General features: G+C 37.4%; 1 protein-coding gene across 1 annotated transcript in view; it reads left to right on the top strand.

The window, feature by feature from the left end:
* kcnq3 (potassium voltage-gated channel, KQT-like subfamily, member 3) overlaps positions 1–12,536 on the top strand; it is a 53,188-nt gene extending 40,652 nt beyond the window's left edge. The window contains exons 11-16 of the mRNA XM_079613601.1: positions 3,741–3,976; positions 4,780–4,885; positions 5,470–5,601; positions 5,774–5,869; positions 7,303–7,387; positions 7,464–12,536. Of these exons, the coding sequence (XP_079469727.1) occupies positions 3,741–3,976; positions 4,780–4,885; positions 5,470–5,601; positions 5,774–5,869; positions 7,303–7,387; positions 7,464–8,006 (1,198 nt within the window). The 3' untranslated portion in view covers positions 8,007–12,536. The remainder of the gene's footprint in view (positions 1–3,740; positions 3,977–4,779; positions 4,886–5,469; positions 5,602–5,773; positions 5,870–7,302; positions 7,388–7,463) is intronic.
* The last annotated feature ends 348 nt before the right edge of the window (positions 12,537–12,884 follow it).

Below are 12,884 nucleotides of genomic sequence, written 5' to 3'. Positions count from 1 at the left end.
TGCGAGTGTGTGTGGGAGAATTTAATGGACGACTGGATCTGTGACGTCCGCGTCACTAAGGAAAATGATGGGAAGTGTTATTAGCGGTCTAAGCATGACGAGCCGTGACAAAGATGGACTGTGTATATAATAATCATGAGCATCAGTTGTCCTTGACCTGGACGCTGGCCTGACAGTCCGTTTATTAAAAGACGGGAGATTTACTGATAGAAACAGAGGGAGAGTTGGATTGAGTGCTGTGCTTGTTTGTGTCGCCTGACCCGAGACCTGTAATCCATGTTCAGTCCAGATCAGATTACACATTAATACTGCTAATACACAAGTGCAAAACACTCACCTACGCAAACATGCACATGCGCAAGACTAGTTGGCTGGGAAGCTTGTAGCCTGACATTATCACTGTCAGTGACCTACCAAACAAGTCCAAATGGAGAAACCGGAGCACACACACATTTGCTTTTCTATCAGGACTTTTCATTCACTTCTAGTATTTTTTGTACTATTTTTTCTGCCTAAGGTTGTGAATCAAGAACAGGTTATTCTTCAGAACTGGTTTCTCCTTTTGTTGATGTTTGGTTAAGTAACTGTTCTTGAGTGTTTTGAGACAATACAAAGACAATAAACAGACAGCACATCTTTCTATCGCATTGTCCACATAGTGCAGTTCCGCCACAGACCAGGAAAAACCTAGTCTAAAGTCAGTGGCGCGTTATTCAGATGCTATTTTAAAGGTTGTATCAGCGATTTCAGGCCCAAACATAAATTCTCGTGCACGGCTGCACGCGAAGTCGGAGCTGAAGAAGAAGCCGTGTGTTGGAATAAACACGATGGTATTCCCTCGCCCTAATCCTCCTCCTCCTCTTGGGGATTGACTCAGCCATGTTCAATTTCTCGTTCTGGCTTCTTCTTCAGCTCCGACTTCGCGTGGAGCCGTGCACGAGCGCAAAACCTCACAACACCCAGCCCCTGTCGGTGATTGGTTGGAACAGCAGATCTCAGAGCCTAGGCTGCCTACAGAGACGCGTTTTTTTGACGGCCTGCTTATGGGGCGGGCAGCTAGCGGATCGTTAGGAAAGATTAGATGAATGTGATCATTTATTTTTGGGCCTGAAATCGCTGATACAACCTTTAAGGGCGCATGCTTGGCCATAATGTAGCGTGTGCACAACGTGCATACACTTTGCTTCTCTCATCTACACAGACGCAGCAGTTCATATTGCAACCATACATAATTACAAGGAAAAATATTGCCACACGAGTGAAATCATTGTGGTGTCCATGAAGATGTGAAAAAATAGGCATAAATCTCTTACACATTTACCCAAATTATTCAGGCTAATTGTAGTAATAACGAATCAAACCTGTTTGATCAGTAGCGACAAGACAACAAAGTGAATTGTCCGTCAAGAACCAGGAAACAAAATTCTGAAGACTGCGAAATCACCTTTACCATCATGTAAGTTGCGTGCGCCTGGCAAATCCGCCGTTATAATAGCAATCCACCATGGAAGAAGCGCGCCTGCTCTTAAAGGGAATGTGAGATGACGCTCTGATTGGTTTATTTCACGTTACGCTCAAACCACACCTATGAGTAATGAAGCTACTTCAGACCAACCCATTTTAGATTTGCGTCTGCGCAAGAGTCATTTATCCCGCCGGTATAATAGCAACAGCGGCCGCGATCCGCCCACAAAGTTACTCGCGTTCGGCGTTTGACACTTTTCAGATCGTTAAAATAGGGCACAAAATCATTGAAATATTTTTTTTTTTCTCCCATAGAATTTTTTCCATCACAATGTTCCTTTAGGGGCTCTGTGTACCAAAGTATTGTATTGTTTAGCATTTATGATTAGTTGAGACTGATTATTGATTGAGATCACCTCTTTTTTTTAAAGCATTCAGTAAAAGAATCAATAATAGATTTTTTTAAAGTGGAATCAGAATTTCGTATGATTCCCTTTTTTAAATATCCGTTAAACTGAACCTTCACACAAACCTTTCTGCAGGTTTGCATTTTCATGAAAAGTTTATTTAGTGTGTAGAAGATCTTAACATCCTTTAGCGAACTTTTTGTCCCCAAAATGTAAGCAAAACCTGACCTTCTGGTACAAATGCGCGCGCACACACACACACACACACACACACACACACACACACACACACACACACACACACACACACACACACACACACACACACAAAAGGCAAATAGCTGGGAAACCTGCAGCCTGACATTATCAATGACCTACTAAAACAAGTCCAAAATGGAGAAACTGGATCATACACACACTGTTAAGTAGCTCTTGATATTTTGCTCCATTCATTCGTTCATGTGAAATCTATGCGTTGATTCTCTTCCTGTCTGTTCTCAAGCTTTCACTGCTCTTCTGTATGTCCGATAAGCTCCTGTCTACAACAACAACACACACACACATACTGTAAACACAGAGTCATTTTTCAATCATTAAAACCCTCTCAGACAGTTTGAATCGAGTGTAGACAGATTGTGTTTTGTGTGTGTGTGTGTGTGGGAAAGTGTTGTATCAGTAACTGGTTGGTAATCAGCTGTAATTGTGGAGCATTTTAAGATTTTTCAGTCCCTCTCACCACTTCAATCTTCTTCTTTTCACTGTACTCAAGAGATACTGTGTGTGCCGCAGTGCAAAGTCTGTATATGTTTGTGTGTGTGTGTGTGTGTCCATCCTTGGGGACCCTTCACAGTAGAATGCCCTGCGTTGTTTCTTTGGCAGGGTTTAGTTTCTCCTGCAGGTAGAGAGAGAGAGAGAGAGAGAGAGAGAGAGAGAGAGAGAGAGAGAGAGAGAGTGTGTGTGTGTGTGTGTGTGTGTGTGTGTGTGTGTGTGTAGGGCCGCATTAAGACAGATGCTCTTATAGGGTCTTGCACACCTATGCATAGACCTACTGCCTATACACTTATATTAAACTAGAAAAGTAAAGTTTGTCAAGATAAACTTAGATGTTTGCTAATCAGCCTCAACGGCCCACTTAATTTAAAGATCTAATAACCATCATAGGTGACTTTATACACTAATGTTCAAAAGTGTGGGGTCTGTAAGATTTTTTAATGTTTTTGAAAGAAGGATTTTATGCACACCAAGGCTGCATTTATTTGATCAAAAATACAGTAAAAACAGTAATAATCTTATAATAATAGTATTACAATTTAAAACAACTGTTTCCTATTTTGATATATTCTTAAATACATTTTATTCCTGTAATGACAAAGCTGAATTTTCAGCATCATTACTCCAGTCTTCAGAGTCACATGATCATTCAGAAATCATTCTATTATGATGATTTGCTGCTCGGAAACATTTCTTATTATTACCAATGTTGAAAACATTTTTTTTTTTTCAGGATTCTTTGATGAAAAGAAAGCTCAAAATAAGCATTTATTTGAGATATAAATTTTATGTGAAATTATAAACATATTCACTATTAATCAATTTAATGCAGCCTTGTTAAATAAAAGTACTTTTTCAAAAACTTTTAACTGTCAGTGGAAATATTTTTTATTTTGTGATTTTTTAGTCGACCTGTACTGTACCACGCTATCATCATCATCCATTCCTCTCCCATTTTTGACTTCAAACTGTGAAAGAGACTTTATTGTCTTTAGAGAACACTCAATTAGAATGACAAAATGATAAGGAATAATAAACTAAAAAAACGTGTTCAGAGCTCTGAGATTCAACTCATCTGTTATTCTGTCTTTTCACCAGTCAGAAATTGAGTTTGTTGGAACGCGTGCGGCTGTCGACACCGAGACCATCAACAGTAAGAGCCCGTGTGATGATGCCCGCTGCGAATCCTGAAAGTGTGTCGGGGAACTGCGGGCCGGCGGAGGCGATTGAGGAGAGTCCATCAAAAGAGGGCAAACCAGCAGGGTTCAGTAACAGAGAGCGATTCAGAACTGCTTTCAGAATGAAGGCCTACTCCCTGAGACAGAGCTCAGAGGGTATGACACACACACACACACACACACACACACACACAAAAACGACATGTTCCTGATTTCAAATACTCGAGATTCATCTTTAAAAGCTGAAATTCTTTTAAGTACCGGTACTAAACTTCTAGAAAAAACAGTACCAATGGCCTACATACACACTTATATTAAACTAGAAAAGTAAATTTTGTCAAGATAAACTTTGATGTTTGCTCAACAGCCTCAACGGCCCACTTACTTTAAAGATCTAATAACCATCACAGGTAACTTTATACACTAATGTTCAAAAGTGTGGGGTCTGTAAGACACACACACACACACACACACACACGTTGGTGCAACTATTATGAGGAGTCTCCGTAGGCGTAATGGTTTTCATACTGTACAAACTGTATATTCTGTCCCCTTACACTGCCCCTATCCCTAAACATACCCATCACAGGAAACATTATGCATTTTTACATTTTTAATAAAACATTGTTTTTTATGTTTTTTAAGCTATTTGAATTACGAGGACTCATGAAATGTCCTCATAAACCACGTTTAAGTTGTATTACCAGTGTAATACGCATGTCATTTTACAAATTTGTGTCCTCATAAATCACATAAACAAGCACACACACACACACACACACACACACACACACACACACACACACGGACAGTTAATATGCATACACAATATACATATACTCTTAGAAATAATAATAGTATAAAATAATAGTATACTAATAGATGAAATACATACGGTAAGTAAAGTAGGCTCTCACACAATGCAATGAATCTGACCTGGTTTTGGTGTTTGATTGTAGATACAGGTGGTCTTCCTGACCCCACCCCTGAGGATAAGGGCTTCCCACCTGACATACTGTTGGAGGAGATGATTCCAACTCTCAAATTAGTAATAAGAGCACTGCGGTACACAAATATCATTTTATTTCTCTACTGCTAGACAGTCCAAGTGTACACTACCGTTCAAAATTTTAGGGCCAGTAAGATTTTACTTTTAAAGAATTTAGTATTTTTTTATTCAGCAATAATGCATTAAATGTATTTTGTTTGGGATCACTATACTTATAATCTAAAATGACAGTAAATACATTAATAATGTTACAAAATATTTCTATTTCAAATAAATACTGTATTGTTCTTTTGAACTTAAGAATCCTGAAACAACACTATCACTTTTTTTTTACTAAAATATTTGTCAACATTGATAATAAAAAAAATTCCTTGAGTACCAAATTATCATATTTAGATGATGTATCATGTGACACTGAAGACTGGAGTAATGATGCTGAAAATTCAGCTTTTACATTCCAGGTTAAAAATATTCAAATATAAAACAGTTATTTTAAATTGTAATATTATGTCACAACACTTAAAACTTTTGAACAGCAGTGTACATGCAAACACTATGACTTGTATATTTTAACAGATATTTGCTAAACTCAAGATTTTAGGGTTTAAAAAAAAAGTTCTCGTTTGTGTTTGTGTTGAAGGATCATAATGTTCCTGTTGAGTAAGAAGCGTTTTAAGGAGACTCTGAGGCCGTATGATGTGAAGGACGTGATAGAGCAGTATTCTGCAGGACATCTGGACATGCTTACCAGAATCAAATATCTACAGACACGGTAACACACACACATTAAAACATACTCATATTTTTAAAGAAATATTCTATAAAATTATGTTTGTTTGTTTTTTCAAATTGTTTACTTGCATCATTTAAACTGAAATATATTGTCTTATTTTTATTTTGTGTAAAAAAAAACAATCTAATGTTTGTTTTTGTTTCATCTTCAGATTAGATCTGATTCTGACACCTGGACCGCCTCTCACTCCAAAACACAAGAAACCCCAGAAACCACCTTTTCCGTACCCCTCCCAGCAGTCACCTAGGTAAAATCACACCTAAAATATACTTCAAGGAATATTTCATGTATTTTTCCCCGCCAGCGGGGTTTTTTTTTAAAGTTGCCAACCACTGCCAGCATTTTTGATCATCTTCACAAGTTTCATGGCCCCCAGAATATTTTGTTGTATGAATATCTGAACCAAACGAACGAACAGAGCCTCTGCTTTTAAACAAACTACAGTAAAAAAAAAAAATCTCTTATTTTATTATTTTATCAACCCTTGAATGTGGGTAAGTTTAATAAAAAAAATTGGTCCCACTTTATATTAAGTGGCTTTAAGTACTATGTACTTACATTGAAATTACTAATTTGATACAATGGACTTATTGTGTACATACATGTTTTTACATTGTACTTATATTTTTAAAATACCTGCATGTAATTACAGCTGTAACTAATGTATGTAATTACATTTGTTATTACACTGTTGACCCTTCCCTTACACCTTAACCCACCCTTAAACTTAACCATACCACCACACCTGTCCCTAACCTTACCCGTATTACATCTCAATAGCAGCAAAAGTGTTTTACAATACAACATGAACACAATACGTACAGTGTACTTATTTTTCGATGTACTGTAAGTACATAGTACTTAAAGCCACTTAATATAAAGTGGGACCAAACATTTTTTAAAAGCAACAGTTTGAACACAAATCTGAGAAAATTGCGTTTTTGTCAAAGACTATGTCCGGATCTGATTCAGAACGATGATCAAAACATAGATGAAGTTGATCGGTTCCATCAAACCCTCAAAACTTCACAGTCCTATATCTCTTTGTGGGTTTTACAATTCATTCAGTAATGTTAGTCAGTGTTAAATGCCGTTTGACGATCTTAATAGCTTACATGTGTATAATCAATGCTTCTATTGCTGGTTTCAATAGGCTGCTCACAGGTCCACAGAGGTGGAGCTGGACGTTACTTGGCTCTGCAGTGAGCACCACATGCTTGTTTCCGCTTCTTCTTCGCCTGTGTTTTGATCTGGAGATTCTGTACTTTTTCAGAAGATGCGTAATAGTGCTCTATCGTATAACAGTGAAAACACAGATTGCCGGAAAATTCCATCAGTGGCGGGGAAAGAGCTAAACTATATTAATATTACATTTAAAACACACTGTATATATGTATGGCACATATACACAGTGTGTATATATATATATATATATATATATATATATATATACACATACATATAAATGTTGTAAAATATATTTAGAGATTCATGAATCCATGAATCCCAGACATGCAAATCTTCCAGCCACATGTTGTTAAACGTGCCATAAATCCATGTTATGTATTATGGTCTATATTGATGCTGAATTTCTAAAAATTTCAAATGAAGTAGATATAACCGCTCTCATTTGAACTCTTTCACTCAGATTTACTTTCCTTCTGTGTCTTTTTCTCTCAGACATGAGTCATATCTTGCCAAAGCAAGCCTGCCAGATCCTGAAGACCAAAGCATGATGGGTAGATTTGTGCGAGTTGAGAGACAGGTACTCACTCACTCTGACAGCTCGTTGTGTGGCTTAATGAATTGTTTGGCTAAACTTTGCCGCACTACCCTCACAGGTGGAAGACATGGAGAAGAAACTGGATTTCCTGGTGGATATGCATATGCAACATGATGTCACGGGCCCGGGCCACATGACCATTGACCGCTGCGACCCCACGTTGACCGTCAGCGTCGCAGGCGACCGCGTGTTCTGCAGCTACGGCCCGCCGCTGCACAATACACCGTATTACACGCAATCCAACACGCATCCACTGAGACCGACCGTCCTGCCCATCAGCCCACTGCCAAGCCACTCCCCGTCCTCCAACGTCAGCCAATCGGGAGGCCACAGGGTGGGCACGCCGCTGTCACTGTTGTCGGTCACTCACGAGGAGCTGGAACGTTCGCCCAGTGGATTCAGCATCTCCGCTGAGAAAGAGGAGGTCACGGGCAAGGCGTCGGGGTTGACAACAGGGTCGAGCTGGGGCCGCGACTGCCGATATTTAGCGGAGGGCGAGACGGATACGGACTCTGATCCCTTTACCCCCAGCGGACCCATTCCACTCTCGTCCACCGGAGACGGGTTCCAATCCGATGGAGCGTGGGGAACACCACCCTAAAGACACACACTCTTTATAAAGACTACAGACTTTGTACAGCACAAAATGACACATAAAGACACAGACATAATACTCGTCATATCTAAATATGTATCCACTTCACGCTTTACCCCTGCAAAGTAGGGCTGCACGATATATTGACATAAAACTGATATCGCAAAATGGTTTCGTGCGATTGCCAAATCGCGCACACATTGATTTAATTAAATAAATACACATGCTCAAGAGTGGCACTGCTCGTCTTCACTCTGAAACCGGCAGGGCATACATCTACTTGCCAGCAAACGGTCAAAAAGAAAAACTTGATGGTTTACATTTAAAAATAAAGAAATGAAGACGTAAATATTAGTATTGTAATTTTACAACGACAAAGGGAAAACAATTTTAAGTCGCCATGAAATCAAAATTGACTAATCTTATTTTTTATAGAATATTGCAGTATTTATTATAAATTATTTATCTGTGCACATCATTATTTTTCATGTGACTCATAATCTTTAATCAAAATATCTTCACCTCCCTCTTGCAGGGACATCGCTTCTCTGATGATGCGCTTACTGGCATGAGGGCGGGACAATAACCTGTCAATCACATGACATCACAGGAAAGGCAAACCACAACCATCAAATCAAGTCCAGCCCTACATTTATTTAGCATTTATAATAATAATCACAGCAAAAAACACAATTATTATTATTTTATACTGAATTATACTGGTCAAAACAGTGGGAATGTGCCCTATGCAAACACAAGTGGAAAGATATATTTTTAAACTTACTTACTGAAAGCTGTTTGTGTTATTGTACAGAGTCGTTCAGCCCTAAAAGGAATCAATTTCCAGCTTTTTAAATATTTTTTATTTTGCACTCCCCAACAAAATAACCCAACTCATTCTAGAATGAATCATTCTATCCAAATATAGCTATTGAAGTCATTTGGTGAACATTCCTATGTTCCATATTCTTTCATATTGCAACATATAGCAGAAAAAGCAATGTCAGTTTTTCCAATATCGTGCAGCCCCACCGCAAAGCAAAGAGCACTGCATGGAATGCATGCGTTTTATCTCTAGTGGTAGACACTGCACTTGGCAGATCGAGACTGTATGGTTGTATTTGACTGGGAACTTTAAGGGAGGAGAACACAACAGATGCTATGCCATTTTTGTAAACATTTATTTTTCTATTTACATATCTTTTCATATGCATGGACTGCATGATTCATCCACGGAGCAGCTAAATGTATCGATGTCTCCTCCGGTTTGCACTTGCTTTCATTTTGAATACTTGGGTTTGAGGAGAGATCGCGCTAGCTTCTTTCTCTGCACACCTTGAGCTTGTTTTTAGTTCCCTTTGCAGATTGTACAAATCTTTTTACTCTGGTCAGCATGAACTGCACTCTGGGATATTGCATATTTTCCGCAGAATGAACGTCGCCACTAGCTGTTTAAGGACCAAAAGCAAAGCCTCAGTTATGAATTCCTCAAGTGTCTGGCCTTAATCCAACCAATGAGCACATCCCATCTGTGAGCGGCACATAAAACTGCCAGCTCAAGGTACCGTAGGACCAACTTTCCCATTGTAACCACAGCTTTCTTAGGGTAAACCTACATCCATCACACACATCGTTCCAGGGAAAGACAGGACTTGACTTTGGGAATTTAGCAAACTTTACCCTTAGACTGCAGAATTATTTTGTAACTCTCATCAGATTATCAAAAATTACACTAATTAATAGTCACACTTACTGAATGTAAGTTTACTCCAAAACAAATACTTAGGTCTTCCAAAAGGTTTATACAATTTTTTTTTTTTAAATATAAATGTCAGTTCTTCCCCAGGTCAAGTGTTATTTAGTATCACTGAGATACTATTATAGTTTTTATTCATATTTTTGAATTTATCTTATTTTTCTATTTTTATTTTATTTTTTATTTCAGTTTGAGTTGTTTTCGTATATTAAGTAAATGAAAATGAGAAATGTTGCCTTTGCAACTAGCTGAAATAAAATAAGTTTTAATATATTTTATTTTATTTCGATAATGCTTATTTTATTTCAAGCAACAAAAATGTTTTTTTTTATGGTTTTAGTTTTATTTGACTATAACAACCGTTCCCCAAGATTATGGATTATGCATATCTACTTCCCTTTAATATATATATTTTTTTTATTCTACAATTGACAGTGTATACATTTAATATCACTGTTTTTTAGCCTCCAATCAACCGAGTATGTCTAGATTTAAATCAATAAACAGCGGATTAATCTGAAGTAATTTGTCAAGTCCAGTGAGAAGTAAGTGAAGAGTCGAACAGTGATGTCATAATTTCCATCTGCATCTTCTGAAACTGTTTTATTCACCATCTCATTCACCTGAACATGTAGTTCTGACTCAAGGGACTTGATGCTCAGTAAATCTCCTTAAATCTCCTTGCACAAATGTGAAATAATGCAACACATTCATTAGGGTTTGAGGTATAATTATTACATAAATACAGTAGCAGCTGTAAATCTGTTACAATCAAGACTATGAATTCAGAGAAAAGCCATAATATGGAAATTAACAACTATTCTTAATGCATTTACATTAGTTCATCTGCCATTTATGGGCTTTTCTCTTTGTTCATTGTCTTTTCTATTCTTTCCTTCTCTGTTTTTCTGCCTGCAAAGCCTGGGGTTATGATGAGGTCAAGGCAATATGAGATTTAGTATGATGTTTGATGCTTAAAGAGATAGCTCGTCTATTGAAAATTTGTTCTTTCTTTCTTCTGTGGACAAAAAAAGAAGATACTTTTTCCAAAATATGTTTTTGTATTTTTTATTCATACATTGTATTTCATACAATGGAAATCCAAAACTATGGAGCCATGCGGGATACAAACAATATGTATAATATTGTGGCCATGAACTAACCATTCTTTCCCACGACTTACTAATACTGTACGTCAGCACTTTTTACTAATTCATTCCCTCATTTTAAGTAAATCATACACTCAATATAATAATTTGATCCCTCGGTTTACTAAAACGTGACCATGTTGTAATAATTCGTTCCCTTGTTTTAGTTAAATCAAAACGAGGGACCAAATGAAAAAGTAGTGGGAACAAATTCTTAATTTGTGGCCACGAATCACGATATATATTTTGTCTGCATGTCATGTGCAGGGCTCTGTACAAAACAGACATTTTGCAAAATCTCTTTTTTTGTGACATGATTTAAATGATGACAGAATTTTCATATTTGATGAACTATCCCTTTAAATGTCCTGCAAACCTGCGATCATGTGACCCTAACCCTGCCGCTCATTATCATCTCAGACTAAACACTGGCAGCAACACTTAAATTTGATGCCGTGTTCATGTCATGTCGTAATTACTGTAGTTAGATGACGAACTGTGACGCACATCCGTATCTTGTCAAGTTAGACGCGTTCCTGAACAACTTGGAACAACATTCCTGTCTGAAAATCCCTACCCGTAACTTATCCCTAAAATCAGAGGGTGGTGAATAGGTAAATAACACTGATGTAGAAGCACCAAACCCTGGATGTAAGCCTAAACTTGACATCAACTCTAAACTTGTCCCTCAAATCTGATTGGTTGATTGGAATGTTGTTCCAGGATCAACTTCTTTGATGAACATGATGTACTTGGCGAAATCAAGTTCTGCGCCTGTGACGTTCTACTCGGAAATGTTCACGTAGTTGGACTCTAGACTTGGACAACACTATTAATGCCAAAAATGTATCTACAGAGGTCATGTGGTACAAGTCGGAGCTCTCAGAAATTCTGAGTTCACAAGTTGTACTTTTGCGAGTTCTACAAGGACGTGAATGCTTTTTACAAGTCAGAATCACGTAATTCTGACATTTTGTGAACGCACCTAAACTCATATTCGTGATCTCAAAACACTGCGATCGATTTTAAACTAGTCACTAAGCACAAGTGTGTTAACATACACTGTTGCCCGTTAGCATCCACCACTTATCAGTCTAATAAACTGCCCATTATCTCTCTTCATTTAATCTCAGACTAAAAACTGTCAATTATGATCTCAGACCAAATACAGCTGCCCATTATTATTATCATTACCTAACTGCAATGACTGCTATCTCTTTTGCTCTCTGACTATTGTGACTGCTGTCTATTCTGATGTACACAGAGACACTGCTGTTTATTGTTTGTGCCTTGGCCTTTTAGAGCACCAGTCCCTCTCTGCCGCTCATTACGTTCTCTCCTCCATCATGAATCAAACCTGCCATCATTTTGCTTTTTAGGCCATCCATAATGGTTTTGCTCTCAGTGGTATCAGTAAAGCATCTGTTCATTTTACTAGGACCTGTTCGGTTGTGTATTTTCCTTTTAAAGACCCAACAAAAGATGTTTTTTTCTCTCTTCTTTTTGGTTTCAGATGAAATGATTTCACACTAGTGGCCTTCTAAGCTCTTATATTCATTCCAGTTTTGAATAATAATCTTTATTTACATTCTGGTCAAGGCCAGTTTTAATCGTTTAATTTGATGAGATAATATGCAAATGTTATGATGAACTTGATTTTTTATGTTAAATCTTCAAATTGCACCAGTTAGTAATAAAGTATATTAAAATAAATGTTGCCGTTTGTTCTTGTTTATTTAGACGTAGTTTATGTCTCTAAATAATGTCAAGTATTTGATTACAATTTGAAATAACTAAATAATGTATTCCTGTGATCAAAGCTGAATTTTCAGCATCATTACTCGTCACACGATCCTTCAGAAATGCTGATTTGCTGCTCAAGAAACATTTCTTCTTATTATCAACATTAAAAACAGTTTTTGTTGCTTAATTTTTTTATACAAAGTGATATATTTTTTCAAGATTCTTTGATGAATAGGA

Source organism: Phoxinus phoxinus, assembly GCF_949152265.1.
Source record: "Phoxinus phoxinus genome assembly, chromosome: 5".
NCBI lineage: Eukaryota > Metazoa > Chordata > Actinopteri > Cypriniformes > Leuciscidae > Phoxinus > Phoxinus phoxinus.
This window is presented reverse-complemented; position numbering and strand designations above follow the sequence as displayed.